Source organism: Centruroides vittatus, unplaced genomic scaffold (genome assembly GCF_030686945.1).
Source record: "Centruroides vittatus isolate TY-2023 unplaced genomic scaffold, ASM3068694v2 contig_357, whole genome shotgun sequence".
In the NCBI taxonomy this organism is placed as follows: Eukaryota; Metazoa; Arthropoda; class Arachnida; order Scorpiones; family Buthidae; genus Centruroides; species Centruroides vittatus.
The window spans coordinates 1,674,289-1,693,607 of record NW_027122180.1 but is presented as its reverse complement, the minus strand read 5'-3'; the positions used below and the strand labels follow the sequence as shown (position 1 = coordinate 1,693,607).

The following is a 19,319-nucleotide window of genomic DNA, read 5'->3' as shown; positions in this document are numbered from 1 at the left end:
AGTGCAGGATAAACCAATATACAAATTAGACAAATGTTTAGGGCCCATAATTCAGAGGGGCCCAGGCCAATAGATGACTAATATAAAACATATGGCTAGGTTCAAAAAGTTAGTGATGGAAAAGAATAGTATACTTTTGCTAAGAGAAAGATTATTGATTGCTTTAATAAACTTATATTTCCAATCAATAATTAACTAAAACTTGCAATTAAAAGAATTGTATTATGCATTAATATAATTTTAATTAAAGAAGGGCATTTTCTTTTTACAAAGTATCATCATCATCTGAGCTTTTTTGTTGATCTTGGTCAGAAATATCAGCAATATCTTCATTTTTTTTGGGTGACAAAATAAAAATATGTCATTAATCAAAAATTTGTTCTAGGGGACCCTTGTTTATTCAGTTAAGTACTGAGCAATTGTTTTCCAGAATTTGTATTCGAATACTGAATTGTTCGAGTTGGGAGTGGTTATAATTGGAAAACTCAAAATGCATTTTAGCAAAGAAATATTTTTAGTTGTGTATTAATTTTATAACAGACAATGGAAAAATAAAAAGCTGTAAAATCATGTGTGTGGTTACAAATTAGTGCGATAAATTCTTAACAAAAATATCAATCTATATTAATTTACAAAACTATTTAAATTATATTTGAGAAAATTAAAATATGAAATATTTAGAAAGTTATTTATATTTACCAATGATGAAGTATTTTTTGTCTGTCTGTAATATGATACTTAATGTCATCTATTACTACTTCTCCTCCTGTTGCATTTGACAAAAACCTAATGCATAGAATAATACCAATTTTAAGTTATTTTTATAAATAATATAATTTCAAAATTAAACAAAAAATTCTTCTGATTGCAACACTGGGGTGAAATTACTGCTATCTGGAACCTATAACCGGTGTGTAACACGCACTGTATTTATATGGTGTATACGTGTTACACACCAGTTATAGGTTCCAGATAGTATCTTTCTTATTTATTAGAAATTATATTACTACTATCTTAATTATTGTTATAAATTGTAAATTCGTAAAATTCTCACGTGATAATCTGTTGTTTCTGCTTATGTACTTGTTCTGGTGGTTTAGCAACAATAACTCGTACTAATTGATTAAATTCATATATCCATAGCTATAAATATAAAAAAATATATTAAAAATATACTTGACATATATAACTAACAAAAAGTAATGAGAAAACAAATTTAAAATTTCAAAAAGTTTTATTATTATTTTCATTGATTTAAAAAATATTCTATATAAACTTACTTTGACTGTAGTTCTAGCTACACGATGTGGATATGTATTCTCTCTAGCTGCTACTGATAATCGAAATCTTCCGTGATCAAACTGAGACATCAGTTGAGTTGCTATAATTCTACCATCATTTGAAATATTAAATGGAGAAGGGACAGGTCTAACACTACCAGGAATACCTCTCCGAAACAGATTTACATTTTCTAATCTATACATAAGAATACTATCTGAACCTTCATCTGGATCAATTGCATTAACTGTGGTTACTACATCTCCTATCTGTGTTGAAATGTGCATACCTTAAAATATTTTTAAGAAATTGCAGCTTTATAAAATGTTTAAATTAAATTAATAATAAATAAATAAAAATTTATATTCAAAAATATGTTTCATCATTTACCAGCTAAATATGGTGAATCAATAAAATGGGGAATATTATCATTAACATCAGTAATTATTATTCGAATCCATGCTAAGCTAAGATCAGTTTCCTTATAGGTTTTTTTTCCAGGGGATATTGTTCTACTATCTTCTTGCTAAATTAAAGCATAATGAAAATTTCAAAATAAATAAATTTTATCTTTATAAAAGTAAATTTTAAATAAATTAATTTAAAAAGTAAACTCACAGGATATGAAATATAATCGGGATTACTTGTGGCTTTGACAACTAATTCATATGTACTTCGCTCTTCTCTGTCAAAAGAAACTGTAGATGAGATAATTCCATATATCTTATCAATAATGAATTTATTATTGCTGTCACTATCTGCAAAATATAAATAAAATAAAAACTATAATTTCATTTTATACTGAAAATTAAAAATATTACTTATTGTAAAAATTTACCAACCAATAATGTAGTAATAAATTAGTGAATTATCTCCAATATCCTGGTCAACAGCTGATATTTGTCCAACTGGAGTTCCTGCTCCTAAATTTTCTTCTAATGTGAATATATAAGGATTTGTGCTCTATAAATTAAGTTATTAAGTTTAAATTAAAAACAATGAGAATAATATTGACATCGTTTACTTACTTAATTTAATTACTTACTTGAGATCGTTGAAACTGAGGAACATTATCATCTACATCTTTTACTACAATTGTTAAAAACTGAAGTGTTTCAAATGACATTGGTGAACCATTATCTCTTGCTGCTAGAACAAGCTGAAAATTTTAAAAATTACTAATTAAAAAGTTTAAAAGTATTATAATTTTAAATAATTAATGACTTATAAAATAATAAAAAGTAAAGCTGTCCAACAATATCTATACAGACAACTCTTGTATAACATGGTACTTTTACATGATTTCATTCTACCATGTTAGAGAGTTGCAGCAAACCTTACATAACAGTATTTTGGGTAACCAACGGGATCTACCAAGCACAATATGTTGAATGTAATTTTTCAATATTTTCTTTGCTTTTCAGTGAATTCCTGCTGTTGACTTGCTAAAAAAATTTTTTTAAATTATGAACAGCAAGCTTTGACTGTATGACTTTTAAAATTTTTGTAAGATTATTTTGGTTTTATTTGATTATTAATAACTATCCAAAAAATTTATAAACAACTTCATTGTTAAGAACTGTATTGGAACAACATGTAAATTAATCAAACTCGAAGGTTGGATGTCACGCCAAAATTTTTATTAAAATAAGAAAAACTTTCACAAAAAGGCATTAAATACATTTAGAAACGTTTTATTTTGCTGCTAGCACTTTTGACATATTAAAAGACATCGTCCTCAGGCAGATACAGATTTGAATAAAACCTTTTGAACAAGCTTTTTAAATTAAAAACTAACAGCATTAACCATTTAGAATAAGCAAACATAAAGAATTTAAATTGAAGTGCATGTGGTGACTATGTGCATATGCTGCAATACATAGATTTGAGGCAGGGAGTAGAGATAAAAGTAGTAGTAGTGTTTTATATAAGCTGCAGGCAACTCAAGTGTGGGGGAGTTGCATGGATTTAATAATATGGTGAGGAGGGCCTCCCAAACATACACCAGGCCTCTCTGATCACAGCACCATCCGGTCCCACAGTGGGGTGTGTTGGTGTTGTAACACCATCCTCAACAGCTCAGTGCAACACCTGCCTACCATGACAGAATGCTGGTGCTCGAAAATGCAGCAAGATAAGATTATAGTTGTCGCCCCTATGTAGTGGGTGCATATGCCAGATATTGTTTTTTCAAATGAAATAGAGTATACACCCAACTTTTCTAGGATGGAAGTATCATCCCTGTCATTGCATAGAAGTCTCCTGAGACTTGGGTGTGGGGTAACCAGTCTGAAAACAAGGCAAATCCGGGCTGTGATGAGGCCACAGACAGTAGTAAAGAACGGACTATGAAATCTTTTGGTTGTGTGAGGTGGTGGTGGGAAAAAAGAGACCTTTTAACCTTGTTTAAGATATGTTTATATTTGGAATTGCTATATCCCGCTGAAGTCACTGCTGAGTGAATGGCAGCAAGCTCAACATTAGTAGAGGTTTGCATGGAGGGCAATAAAAAAGGCCCTTCTAATTAAAGGAGCTATAGCTGCATTAATGCTGTGGTTGGTAAGCTATGGCAGGGATTATTAAATTTGATAACATATCCCCTATAATCCCTGAAGGGAAGGTGAAGGGATTGTCACCTGTGGACATTTTAGACTGTTTTACATAATTTGGCAGAGGTGTAGCCTCTAAAGAAAGGTGGTCTCTGCTGTGGAGAATAGTTTGTTCCTGGTGATTAGACATGGCAAGTAAAGAAGATATTTTTACTATCTGTTTACATGTTTTTATGTTGTTAATAGAGTTTAAAGTAAGATTCTAAACAAAAAATAAAATCTTACATGTTAAATTCACACTGTTAAAATTAAATTACACATGAATGAAGATGAATCCATGGTGTGCAACCAAGAAATGCAATTTTCATTTTGTGATTCGTGTTATACAGTATTTGTGTATTTTATTTATTACTTTCATGTTTTAATTTATTATCAAGACATTTAATTGTGTTATTTTTACATTAAATTATATGCATTTGCTGTTTTAAGTTTATTGAAATGGATATTATTTGGGGTCTGGGAATGGATTAATTTTCTTTCCATTATTTCTAATAGGAAAAATTGATTTGGACTTCAAACAATTTGGAGTTCGGATGGCCTCTTGAATGAATTAAATTTGATGTATGAGGCACTACTGTATATGAAATTCTCTAGGAGTGTAATTAGTAACTCTATATAGAGTTATATGAGTTATTTGTATTATATATAAACAATAATTTTTTCATTTGTTATTTTTGAATAAAATTTGAATATAGCTTTTTCAAAAAGAAAGAAAAAATTGATTTTATTCAAGTATTTTATAAAATTAATACTGAGAAATTATATTTTATCTTATATTCAAATAAATGACATCATTATTAGTGTACAGAGAAAATTCAATCAATTTTAATATTTAATAAATTTTTAAAATTTATTTTCAAAGAATTTCAATTTTAGTTTAAATTTCTAAGTATTTTGCTGCATCTAATAAATAAAAATCCATGTATTTAGATAACTTTATTTGAACAAGTTGTTGAACAAGTTGTTAAACATGTTCAAATAATAATATTTATTGAAAAAGTATTAATAGCAATTCATACTTCTAACCTCATATCTGTCTTTTTCTTCTCTATCTAAAATCTTTTTTGTTCTTAATTCACCAGTAATAGGATTTAAATGAAATTCTGAAGTTTCTTCCATATTTTTGTCATTAACTTTTAAATGATATAATATTCTTCCATTTTCTCCTTTATCATTATCAATAGCTTTTACAATCATTATTAAAAAGTTTGGAATACTTTGATTCTGAAAAATATTTAAATATATTGTAAATATCAATAACTGAATCTACACTCAGTAGAAAGAATAATTACTAAAATCATCATTAAGCACTTTTGGCTGCTGAGATATGTGATGTCTCAGAAGCCAAAGATATTTAGTGATGATTTCAGTAAATATCAATTTTAATAAATATATAATATAATAGAATATTAATATAAATAAATATAATATAATATAAATACAATTTTAAAATTCAAAGTTTGAAAACTATGCTGATATTAATAGCATTAAATGTCTTTCATTAAGCAAAACAAAAAATAATATATGCTAATTTCCAGCATATAACCTGTAAAAAATTAAAACATTGCATGACTACACTATTCTATACCTCCAAAATACTGTTAAAAACATGTCACTTAACCCATATGCAGTATAGGACTATTGCCTGAAAAATTTCAGTTTTCCTCATTTTATTTAAATTCTTGTTACAAAGTCATTGTAAATATAATTATTAAATAAGTGAAACAAATGGAATATTTCAGACAGAATCACCTAAACTGCATTAAGTAACAAAAGTAAAAATAATAATTATACATATTCAACCAAAGATGACCTAGTAAACTGTAATCATCAGGCCATCCAATAGGATCTAAAATTCTGTTTCATTCATACAATTATTGTTTAGAAAATATTAAATAAAAATTTATTCAATTATTATCTTTAAGCTTTAAAGTTATTTAATAATACAGTAGAGCATCGATTATCCAACCCCCGATTAACCGACTTATCGGTTAACCGACCGCGTTCTAGTCGGCAAATTCAAATGTCCACTAGTGATGTGGCGCTACAATATTTGGTTATGTCTTGGCTACTTTAATATTATTTTTGTTAAATTTTTGCATGTTTTAGCTGGCAGCACTGGCTCGACCATGAAAGGGAGGCTAGTATTTAAACCAGGCCTAATACACTATACTAATAATGTATTTTTTCATACTTTTCGGTTATCTGACTTTGCAGTTATCCGACCAACCCCAATCAAGTTGGATAATCGATGCTCTACTGTATTTTAAATTGGCATTTTCCCATGCATCCATTCTTTGATAGATCTTAGATCTTCATTTTCTCTTATATTCCATGTGAATAAGACAGCAGACAATTAAGATAAACATGATGGCTCTATGCTGAACACAACCTGTCATTACAACTTTGCATTGACATTCTTTTACTGATACAGTATGTTACCAGCATTATGAATGGTACATGAGGTGCAAAAGACTAAATAATTTTAATTTTATATTTATTTAAAGTGGCATTTGTACAAATGCCACTTTAATTAATATAAAATGGATTTTTACATCATACAGTTTAAAACAAGGAAGCAAGTAATTCTAAATGGTAATAATGTCATATTTGTTTTTGATTTCATTATGGCAGAAAGTAATGCTGCTGTGTGCAAACAAAACAAAACAAAACAAAACATTGTATGATCAAGCTATGATGATGTCATTTTAAACATTTAATTATTTTATTTGTCAAAATTCAGTTTAAAGTGGTAAAAAGTGAATTTTCGCAACAAAATTCATATTCTTTATAAAATAGAACAAACAAAACCTTAAACTGTTGTTGGTGACGTATCCCAAAAAACTTTTACTGTAAACAATTTTTGACTTCATGAAGTGTGTTGAATGCTGTTCTAAAATATGATATAGAATTATTATTTTATATTAATAATAATTACAGATATCATTAAAAACTTTTAAAATATTTTTTATTTCAAAAATTATTTAGTTGACCACTTTTTTATATTAAGCGAAGTGTAAATTTCATTTGTATAAAAGAATCCAATAATTTTGTGTGAAGCTAACTTAATTGTGTTGTTGGATAAAATCCTGGTTTTATATTCAATTGTTTATATCATGTTATTCTCAAATAACTTTACTTAAATTTATTTTAATTAAAGAATATTCACTTTTTCTTTAAAAACAGTTTTTGAACTCCAAAGTTTTCAGCTTGCACAATATTTTTTAAAAGTCAAATATACTTATTTTGGCACAAAGATTCAAAAACACTCACCATCTATTATATGCAATACTATTCATTCTTTGCCAAATTTATAAATACTTATTTTAGTGAAGAACCCTACAGAAGTTATTATTTCTCACACAGGCTAACAACAAAATAATTAGATCAACTCAGACTTTATTATAGAGAGCTATGCGTATCAATAACAACAGATTCTAAGGCCTGAAACTTTATGCCTTTATAATCACCAAAATATGCATATATTCATGCCCTTTAAATGCTTGAAATATGCATTTAAATATACATTTTTAAATTTTTAAATTGTGATTTAAGAATATCAATGAATGCAGAAAACAATAACTTAAGTCATTTATTGACACTAAACATAATTCTCAGTTAATTAATGGTTAGTCCATGGTTAATAGTGTATTTTCAAAATTGAACATTTGCCTTTTATCAGAAAATACGGATTTATATCTATAGAAACTTCTTTCCTCACAAGTTGACATAATTGATGCATATTTAAAACATGTTAATTCTTCAATCATATGGTCAGTTGTTAGATCACAAATACAGCCTCCATTTCCTCGTAGAATGCTAGATATAACTGATAACTCTGAAAATCCTGGATTTTTGTCCAGAATCCCCTGCAGCTTTTTGTACAACCTTTCAGATATATTATTTTTATTTTTCAGTAATGTATTACATACTTTGTCCACAATTTCAATTGCTTTGCTCAATGGAAGATTTGCATTTTCCAAACCAGTAATTTGGAGCAGATAGAAACTTAGCAGCTGCTGACAGTTCTACAAGATGCTTTTGGATTAATGAATTTGAAAATTTGTCTTTTGCAATTTCAATAGCCTGTGGCCGTCAGCCATATTGTTTTCTTGTATATTTTTGTTTAATTCATAAGTTGTAAATACATATATATATATATATATATATATATATATATATATTTTCTATCTTCCTTCTTCCTTCATTCTATTCTCTTATTTCCGTTCCTTTCTCCTTTGTCTAAATAACCTGACCGTTATTGCTGGAGGGCAGGATTACCCCTCCTAAGTAAGAACAAAAGAAGGCGAGGACGCCCTGAAGGCTAAGTGGTGATCAAGGGACACTTTTCTACTGGACCTCAAGAAGGACGGAAGTGTGAGCCAGTGATCGACCAGGAACGTAAAAAGTCGAAAGGAGGCTACAGGACCGTCGAGGCCAAGGGAAAATAGACACAAAACTGAGGTAATCGAAAGACGTCGAGGGCAGACAGCCGAACAAGAAAAAGAGAGGAAAGCGACTGCCATTGCAAAAATACACTCCAGCGAAAACACCGATCATCGTAGACCTGGGTACCTTCCATCTAATTCTATCCACTTTTGTTCTTTCCTAAATCTATCTGTTTCCCCTTTCCTTTTTAGTTTTAAGGTAGATATAAGTTTATTTTTAAGTCGGGTGTAAAAAAAAAAAAAAAAAAAAAAAAAAAGGTTTTTGTTACGAGCGCGGGTGTGATTCTTGGTAAGTGGCGCCCCCCTTCCTCAGTGAAGTTGTTCCAGTTGGGATCCTTTGTAAAATTAGAAAAGGAAAGAACCTTGTTCCGGAAGGGAAATAAAAAGACTTTTAATTGTGTATCAGTCTCTGTGTTTATACTTGTAACGTGCATTCGCGGATTTACAAGCCCTTCTCAACGAACCACCACAAGCCTCTACTTCCTCAGAATCCATTTTACCTTCTTGAAGTAGTCTGCATAATAAATGTCAGCTTCTATCCATGTTTTCCAGTGAGTAAGAACTGGCTTAGGAGACAATCTGAGGCCAGAATCACATTCTTTAGAAAGTTTAATTCAAGCTGGACATTTAATGAATGCCTTCTTCATGTTTGATATTAAAGAAAAAATTACACTGAATATACAGTGATAAATTTAGTCAGTTGATAGAAAACAACTAGTAGAAGGATAATCCATTGAAATTTACATGCTAACACATCAAAGTTTAGTGTAGGAAGGGTTTAATTACATTTGCCTGTGTTACACATGGGCTTGAGCATTTTTGATAAAGCATGTGTCAGATATTTACCCAATAAAATTCAAGTATGTGTTCATATCTGACATGGGTAAAATCCCAATGGAATTGAAATGATAATTTTTTTTACATATGTTTGAAGTAAACGGAGGTAAAAAAAAAGTATCTAATATGTATTTATAAGAAATTAAGCCTTAAATATGCATTTTACTTATGCTTCTATGCAAATATATAAAATTCTGATTCTTATACAGAGCAATGAGTAATTATATTCAATAGTAATTTAATGTTCATCCCTTATGTTTTTTCACAGTATTGCACCTTAAGAGAAAAACAATCAAATAGCTGAAAAAATTGCATTGTGTATCCTGGAAATAATTATAATCTACAATAATCTACATAATTTCATTTATATTTTTCTGTTAATCCAGTTTTAAATCATAAAAAGTCTGAAATTCAGAGGAAAAAACAATCTCATTGAATGTTTGATTAAATACATAGTTACAAGAATGTCTGATTTTAGCATTTGACATTTTGTCCAAAGAGAATTAGAACTGAAAATGGATTTCATTATTTAGAAACTATACTATCCACTGAAAAATTAAACCCATCAAGCTCTGTTGAATATGCACAGAACACACTGTTATTGATCAATATACTAAGAGAAACTAGCATTTTATTTGGAAGAATGTTTCTACAAAATATCACCAATAAGTGCATTATTTTCATGAGTTTTAATAATGCTGTTTCAATTACTTTCTGTTAGTTTCTGTAAATAAAAATATTCTGTTCTCTAGTGCCATGGTATCTAAATTAATAAAAAATAAGCTACTCAACCATTGTTTAAATCTATTTGCTATGAATATGCTCAAGTCTGGTGCTAATTGCAACATTGCATTTTATGATATATCTCATATATGGCATCCAATAAGATTTTTACTAACAATGATTTAACTTCCATTTGGCAATCACTTTATGAATTATTAAATTTTGATATTAACAAACATAACAATTATGTTCAAATATTTCATTCTTTTATTTCTTTATTTCAGATTTAATTACTGTTTTTGATACTAGCCACTGCAGTCAACTTAATAAAGCAAACAATACAACTTTAAGAGTAAATAACAGTTTAAAAAATGCAAATGTTCTTTTTTGGAGCAGAATTTATAAAATTACACTCCCTGTAATTTTTTATTGTAATTTTGCAAACTGTGTTCCAATTCAAAGCAAATATTATTTTTATTCTTGTTTTTTAAAATTTTCCTCAATCAAAGAAATTTATATCAATTAAATTTAAATTTTTAAAAATCTAATTTTGAAGATTATTATTTTTTATATTCCTTATTGAACAAGCTTGTTCTCTATTTTTGACAAAATTGTAATGAATGGACTCAATGGCAGAGAAATAAATCTAATTTAAGACACAATATGAACCAATATTAACCAATCAGATATGAATAATTTTTAATATTTAATGTATTAAACATATAATTAATGCCTATGTAGTAGTATATTCTTTTACCTCAGGTATTTCCACTGTAGCATTTAGAAGTGCTGGTACTATAAATTTAGGTTTGTCTTGATTCACCTCTACAATTTTTATATAAACAACAGCTTCATCAGCATTTGGTCCTGTACCATTCATGTCACGAGCTTCAACTTTCAATTTATATTGCACTCTATTATCACGTAATGATTTAGTTGGATAAATAATTCCAGTTTCTGGATCAATACCAAATATTCCTTTAAAAGAAACGTATGTAATAGATAAGTAATATAAATTCTGACAAATAATAAAAAATTCACACTTTATACAAAACAGGAACATAAATTATGAGGGACGTCCAGAAAATAAAGAACATTTGGCTATAAAATAGGAAAAACACAGTAATGATAGGAAAAAAGTTTTATTAAGTAATTAGTACAAGACCAATTACTTTTCTACCTACTCACTATTACAATTAAAGCACTTGTCACAGTATGACACTAGTTTTTGGATTCCTTTGTCATAGACTTCTGCTGTCCATTCCAGCCAGATTGGGACTGTATGGTGGATGTTCAAAAACATCCCAGCCAAATTTCTGAAGCACAGCTTGAGTGGCTGCAGTAGAGTGTGTTTGTGTGTTATCTTCCTCGATTAAACATTAAACACCATTTTCTCACACTTGCTTTGTTCATAATATGATCACCATACACTTTTATGATTTTGTTTATGAATTTCTATAGGACAAACTTTCTTTACGTTTAGAAAACTAATAACAATCGCATACAAATGTGTACAAAAATTGCAAATTCTGCCAAATGTGAGTGCGAAGTGTTATTTGTTCATTTACAAAATGAATAACACTTTGCACTTTTCAGGATTTTCAATTTTTGTACACATTTTTTAACCCTTGACAAAACAGTAACAATAAGCCTGCCATTATCTAAACTCGACACACATCTGAGAACAAATTGATCTTGAATCAATGGTTATAATTTACCTGCACAGAGTGCTATGTGCAAATGTACTTTATTTTCTGGATGCCCTAGTATATATATCAGTATATATATATATATAATAGCTCTATCTAATAATAGCTTGATATACATTTGGAAATGTTAAAAATTCTATATATTTTGCTAGCAATGAATTTTAACTAGATAAACACCATTTCAATTATGATTATGCGGATAAAGTCTGACCTCTTATTGAATTTCTGAATATGTTTTCAAAATGCAAGTTCAATATTGAAAAGCAGTTAGATGAAGAAAAAGGAAATGAAAGAGCTAACAGTTTATAATTTAAAAATAATATAACTACAGCTTAATATAAAATAATTACAACAAAATGTATAAATATAATTACATTCATTGAAGCTTTCTACATAACAAAGATGTTTGAAAAAGATTCAATGGAAAACTTTTGCAAAAAAATAATTTTACAGTTGAAATGATATGTAAAAACCTGTAGTTTTCATTTATGTTTTATTGTGAGCAAAAACGGTGTTGCAGAATTTTATTAAAATTAGTTTTCTTCTTTCAAAAAATTTCAAGTAATTCCAATTAAAACAGTTTAGATGTTTTAATTGTACAAGTTAGTATATTGATATATCAATGTACTATTTTGTAAAATTTTAAAACATATGTAAATCAAACACACAGAATCAAACAATAAAAAACTTTTGTTGTTTGTGAATTCTGATGATGGTATTTATGTCTGAAAAACATTTAAATCCTGAATTAAAGAAGTGGACTCCTTATCTGTTCTAGTGTACAGTTTCTTCATTAGTCGTAAATTGTAAATAAAAGAAATTATTTTTAAAATCTTTCTAAAAGTCGATTTTTAGATAATTTGAACTTTAAAATTAATTTAATTAAATATTAATTTAAATTAATAATTATATGATAAGTTTTTAAATTTATTATTTATACATTAATATAAGATTAAAAATTGTACCATCATCATCTCCATCTATTATATCATAATATATAATTGCATTATATCCTTCATCATTGTCAATTGCAGATATCTGTATGACAGGACTTGGAGGGTCTAAAGGAATATTTGATACAATTGAAGCTTCATATTCATGATTACTGAATTTTGGGACATCATCATTGACATCTTCTAAAGTGATGTAAAGCTAAAAAATTATATAAATTTTTACCGTATTTCATTAATTTTAAAAACATGGTCAACATTCTTTATAAACAATCTTACAGGCACACTTGTAGTTCTTCTAGTGCTAATATCTGAACCTTTATCAGTTGCTTGAATTTGAATAGTAAAACTTGGTGATGATTCTCGATCTAATATGGCACCCTGTGCAACAGAGATCATTCCCTAAATAGGAAAAATTTTACACTTTATTCATAACTAATCATTTAAAATTTTTTTCTAAGTTATTATTTAAAGTAGTTTTATTTCATATATATATATAGTGATAATGTGTTGAATTATTATATTATGAAAGACCAACAGAAAGAGCATATTCAATAATACTAATATTTCATATTTTATTTAATTTATTTACCTCTTGGTCAATTATAAAATTGTTGCTTCGTTCTCCTAATAATGAATATTTAATTTTTCCAAAATCTCCAACATCTAAATCTGTAGCTTTGACATTTATAACAAGAGTTCCAGGTGAAGAATTTTCCATAAGTGTTGCATGATATGATTTCTAGGTTAATTGTAAAATGTTTTAAAATTCACAAAACTTTTCATTATAAATCTCATTAAAGTTATTCTAATATATAAACTTGAAACTTATACAAAAAATGAAATACTACTCAAAAATTGAGACAATAATTTTTATACTTAATATGCATTTTAAAATTAAGTAATAATAGAAACTCTAAAATTGTTTATATTAAAATTATTGTTTCATTGATTTCTATAATATAAAAAAATTTAAATATACTGATTTAGCTTAAAATTTAAATCAATATACTCAAGAAAATTAAATCAACAAAGTTAAATCAGAGTTCTTTTTAATAACTACATTATTATAATTTAGGTATCACTGTTTAAAAATTATCTGTAAAACTTCTTATGAAGACATAAATTTTATAATTGAATTTTCTATGTGTATATATTTAAAAAATGCACAACATAAACTATTAAAAAAGAAGTAAGAATGTGAGTTACGTATTTACATTTTTTTTTTGTTTTAATATTAACTTTAAAATAACTCAAAATAAAATATCCTGTAAGAATATTTCAAATAAAACTGTATTTTTTGTATATCTTTAGGGTAGAACTATAAATATATAAACTAAATAAGTTACAAAAAAAATTGTTCTAACACCCTTTGGGTATTTCTTGTTTAATACCAGTATATGTATTACCCCCTGCAACAGGGAATCATTCCTTTTTTGCTAATGAAGATTATGATGATTATTATTAATTTTTCATTAATTTTTTTTAACCTTATTTAGATTACAAAATTCTATTTCCAAAATTTTATTGCGAAGAGCAATATAAAATCCATTTTATTTTTTACTTTAATTGTAAATTTATTGTTTCCATACATTCTTTTTTACTTCCACCATAGTATTATACATAGTATTATATACATTATATAATGAACAAGATTAATTGAAAAGGAATTTTATACCTCTAAAAAAACAGGATCATTATCATTGATATTAATAATATTTGCTGTAATTAATGCAATTGCAGAAAGTTGTGGTACTCCTGTATCATAGGTTATAACTGTAAATTTGACTTGTGTGATATCTTCATAATCAATTCTACTTTTCACAGAGAGTATACCTAATTCAAATATAAAAAAAGAAATTTTAATATTTCCTAACAGTTATCTAAAAAATATAATACATATATAATTTTCATAAAATTGAAATTTGATTCTTCCTAAGATACAAGAAAGTAAATAAATTAAAAAGAGTTACAAATAGCCATATGAATCACTAAATCATAAATCAAAAGATCTTGAATTGTCTAGTCTGCATTTCTGTCAATGCTAACATAATATACCTGTGAATTATGAACTATTAATAATAAAATAATCATGTTTGTGTCTGTTATGTTAAATTTATTATTCCTGTTTATGTTCATAGGAACTCAAATAATTGAAAACGAAATATCATGCAAATACAAAAACACTGTCTCAATATATGTTGAAGATTCAATTTAATAAGTCAAATGCTCATAGCTAAATATATAGTGAACCTTCATTATAGCGCTGCTCACTATACCGTGCACTTGGTTATAGCACGGGCAATGTTCACAATGTGATAAGCTCAAACACGTTTATGCAGGTCTGTGTGACGTTAGTGAGTAGAACATTTTATTGTTACTGTGTATTGAGTAATTGTACAGTAGAGCATCGATTATCTGACCCCCAATCAACCGTCACATTGGTTAACCGACCGCGTTCTAGTCAGCAAATTCAAATGTCCGCTAGTGATGTGGTGCTACAATATTTGGCTATGTCTTGGCTACTTTAATATTATTTTTGTTAAATTTTTGCGTGTTTTAGCTGGAAACACTGGCTTGACCATGAAAGGGAGGCCAGTAATTAAACCAGGCTTAATTTTCTATTTTTCTCTATTTCTGTATTTATTTTGTGCAAAATAAAGAAATAACTTAATGATGATTATTATTTTTAAAAAAAATTTGTTAGGCTTAACATTGATGAAAATTCAAAGCAAAGTAGGTTAATAGCGATATACTAATATGCTTATTACATGGGATATACTAATATACTAATACACTATACTAATAATGTATTTTTTCATACTTTTCGGTTATCCATTTTTTCAGTTATCCAACCAACCTCAGTCCCCAATTGAGTCGAATAATCAATGCTCTACTGTATATGTATTCAGTTCCTGCATGTATTTTGAATAGTGTTTAATTATTGTATGCATGATGAGTAAAAGAAAAGCTTACATTGTGAAAGAAAAGCTTGACATTATTGCTAAAGTAAAGAGCGGAGTTTCAAAAGCAAACATAAGAAGAGAATACGGCATACCTGAAGGAACTGTAAGGGGTTGAATGGCAGAGGAGACAAAACTGAAATCATTTGTTGTTAAGCTTGACCAAGATGCTGGGATTACTTGAAAAAAAACAAGACTTGGAAAAACTCAAAATGTTGACGATTGCATTGTTTGTGCAAAAAAGAAGTGAAGGTATTCCCGTATCTGAAACTGCTTTAAAGTTGCAGACTGAAAAATCCCATGTAAGCTTAAAAGCAGAAGGAGATTTTAAGGCTTCTGATGGTTGGTTGTGGCGTTGGCAAAAACAACATGGCATCTTCCAAATTTCCATTTCTGGTAAAGCAAAGTCTAGTGATATTGAAGGCGCTGCAGAATTTTCCAAACAGTTCACAATTTCCATTAAGAAAGAAGGTTATACTGATGCACAATTTTATAACTGTGATGAGACTGCATTATATTACAGAATGTTGCCAAGTAAAACCTTACATCTAAAATGTAACCCACAAAAAGCAGGATTAAAACTAAGCAAGGAAAGGATAACAGCTTTATTTTGTGTAAATAAAGCTGGTAATCACAAGTTGATGCCATTCATTATAGGTAAAAGTCAAAACCCACGATGTTTCAAGTCAATTAATATAAAATCTCTGCCAGTTGTTTATAAAAACAGGATATATAAATGCTTGGATGACTTCTAACATATTTCATGACTGGTTTCACAATTCCTTTGTTCCCTCTTGCAAAAATTTCTGAGAGGATTGAGTCTAGATCCAAAAGCTTTTCTTTTCTTAGATAATTGCCCAGCTCATCCACCAGCTGATAACCTTGTGTCTGATGATGGTAAAATAAAAGTAATGTATCTTCCAAAAAATACTACTGCTCTTATACAACCCTTAGATCAAGGCATTATTAGTGCTTTCAAAACAAATTACCAAAGAGAAATGATGAAGTCATTATCAGCATCAGACATTGATGTCAGTAATTTTAAAAAAAAATGGATCTCAAAGACGTGTCCTACAGTATTGGACTTGCCGGCAGGTAATCACATCAGAGACAATTAGAAACTGTTGGAAAAAATTAAATGAATCTAATAATCAAGTTGATCTCGACCAAACCACATCACATTCAGATTCAGCTTCAGGTAATATCTTCCCTGAGGCTGAAATTTCTCGTATCTGGGAAATATTGAATGAGCCAGAAATAACTAATGATTCTTTGACTGATTGGTTAGATGTGGATGCTAGAGAAGATATTTGTCAGAATATGATTGATAAAATGATTATCGAATCCATTTGCAGTGATGAAGATTATCAAGAAGAAACAGATGATGATGAAGAAAGTGCCAGTGGGATAGCTGATATGCTACCAACAACCAAAGAAGAAATAATAGCCATGGAAACTGTTATAAAATGAGTTGAATCACAAGAAAATATTAACAGTGTCAGATTGTTGCAATTAGCATCTTTCAAAAGGGAAATGATACAGAAATTATGAAAAAGCAAACAAATAAAAATTACTCACTTTTTTAAGTGATGTTTTGTAATTGAAATGATGTCGAATACATAGATTTTAGTCAAGTTATAGATAGTGTTTGTTTTTACATACAGTACTGTATTTTCAAGCATACCTTATGTATGTAAATAATACATATACAGTATGTACTTATTAAGATGTATAACTATGTTATGTGAATTTTAATAAAACACTTAATAAATAAATTGGTTTCTTTATTAAAATACATAATATGTATGTAGTTGATAGGAAAGTTTCAGTATATAGCTCAAATCGTTCTGAGTAAATTTATTGTGTTGCCACTGCGCCGCTCGGTATAACGCGGTTCACCTTATAACGTGGGTGTTGTTTCCTGCCCGACATGCGCATTATATCGGGGGTCCACTGTACCAAGTAGAGAGATAATACATGGTATCAATATTTGAAAATAATTTGATACCTTGTCTTTTGATATCATGTCTAACACCAGTATGTCTTTTTATAAAGTACAATATCAGTTTTAATTTAATTATCTGTGTTGAAATAGTTTTTATTGCTAGCTATTTTAATATAGTAAATTTATTATACATTTCATTTAAAAACCTTACCAGAAGTTTTATCAATATTAAAATATTTATTTTCTGAAACCAATTCATATCCAGCAATATTAGAATCAGGATCAGTAGCAACCATTGTTGTTACAATACTTCCCACAGGTTGTTCTTCCATGACATTTATTGTTATTTCTGGATGATCTGGTGACCAAGGTTTTGCAAACATTGGTGGAAAATCATTAACATCAATTATTGTTACAACAAGTGTTCCTGGAAATATATTAAATTATACTGATAAAAACGTTTAAATTAATATAAAAACATTTATTATATATACAATCACATCCACAGTAATAGAAATAATAAGTGTCATTATGTATTCATTAAACTAAAATAATGCAATATTATCTTAAGTATCAAATTGAAAAACCTCTTCTGATATTACAGTCAAGATCAAAATAAATATATAATAAAAGTTCAAAAACTTTTAATAAAAAATAATTTCTTCAAGAATAAATAGAACTGTAAATAGAGCAGCATTCTTACAGAATATTAAAAGATAAATTTCAATATAATTGTGAGAATTGGGATTTATTAGGTTATTTAATGTAAGAAAATATATTATTTCTCTAAATATTGTTTACAAGAAGGGAAGTTACATTCATCATTTTTGAAGAAAAGGGAAATCAACTTCCTTTCCCACACGGCCTTATCTGTAATTTGGATGGCCAATGTCTGTTTACCCTCTCTGCACTCATCATACATCCTGTAGAAACTGCCGTCCCCTTAGATGCCATTGGCTAGAAAGTGTGGTAAGAAGGGCAAATTTCCTCTCTTGTGAGGCAGTCACCAGGGCAGTTCACCCAGAGCAGTAATTACTACATAACTCCGAACAGTCCTTGAAATCCTGAGATGCCATAGGAGGCATTTCCCAAAAAGTTCAAATAGACCAGCATTTCTCAAAGTGGGCGATAACGCCCTCTTGTGGGCGGTGAGTAAATCTAGGGGGCGCTGAAAGCAGGGTACTGAACGGTGATCAAAGGTAAAAGTTCCCTTTCCTCTGTCAAACAGATAAGAGGAAACATTGCATTTAATGGTTTCCAGATGTTGAGAACAACGTACGGTAAGGACACAAGTGTGAGATTCATAGAAAAGTTTTCTTAAGAATATTTCCAATTCTTTCTCACATGGGGGCGTTGGGTATAACTTTATGGAACAAGGGGGCGGAGGATCGAAAAAGTTTGATAATCACTGAAATAGACCATAGAAGATGGTCTGCTGCCATAAGAAAGTCCTCGCCATATAATTTCATTTGTGCACTGAGAAGCAAGAAGATTGTCATGCATCCACCTCCCATACTCCTCCGACTACAGAAGAAGACTACTCACCGACCAACAGTCATAGTAGTGTACATTATATTTTTGTAAACTCTCTCTCTCTCTCTCTCTCGAGGAATAATAGGTTTTGTTACTCTCGCAATTAGGATAAGAAATATTATTCTCTCAATATATCTGTATTTACTTTGTTAACCTTTATTAAATCTTTTTGTTTTGTTAATTAAACATGGTCTCGTCTTTGAGCTCAGCTCTACGTCAGCGTACCCTCCCCACTTGTGGAATAAGCCCTCCTACTTAAATTTATTCATTATCTTATACCATGAATTAAACCGTGATTTCAAACAATAGTTTAACTGGTGTCGG

General features: G+C 28.8%; 1 protein-coding gene across 1 annotated transcript in view; it reads right to left on the bottom strand.

Moving 5' to 3' along the window:
- The window catches only part of Cad87A (cadherin-87A), a 72,363-nt gene that overhangs the window by 11,958 nt on the left and 41,086 nt on the right, over window positions 1-19,319 (bottom strand). The window contains 14 exon segments of the mRNA XM_067269839.1: window positions 700-786; window positions 1,055-1,143; window positions 1,281-1,567; window positions 1,669-1,804; window positions 1,897-2,036; window positions 2,121-2,241; window positions 2,324-2,437; window positions 4,914-5,111; window positions 10,653-10,873; window positions 12,570-12,756; window positions 12,834-12,956; window positions 13,147-13,296; window positions 14,233-14,390; window positions 17,674-17,889. Coding sequence (XP_067125940.1) covers window positions 700-786; window positions 1,055-1,143; window positions 1,281-1,567; window positions 1,669-1,804; window positions 1,897-2,036; window positions 2,121-2,241; window positions 2,324-2,437; window positions 4,914-5,111; window positions 10,653-10,873; window positions 12,570-12,756; window positions 12,834-12,956; window positions 13,147-13,296; window positions 14,233-14,390; window positions 17,674-17,889 — 2,227 coding nt within the window.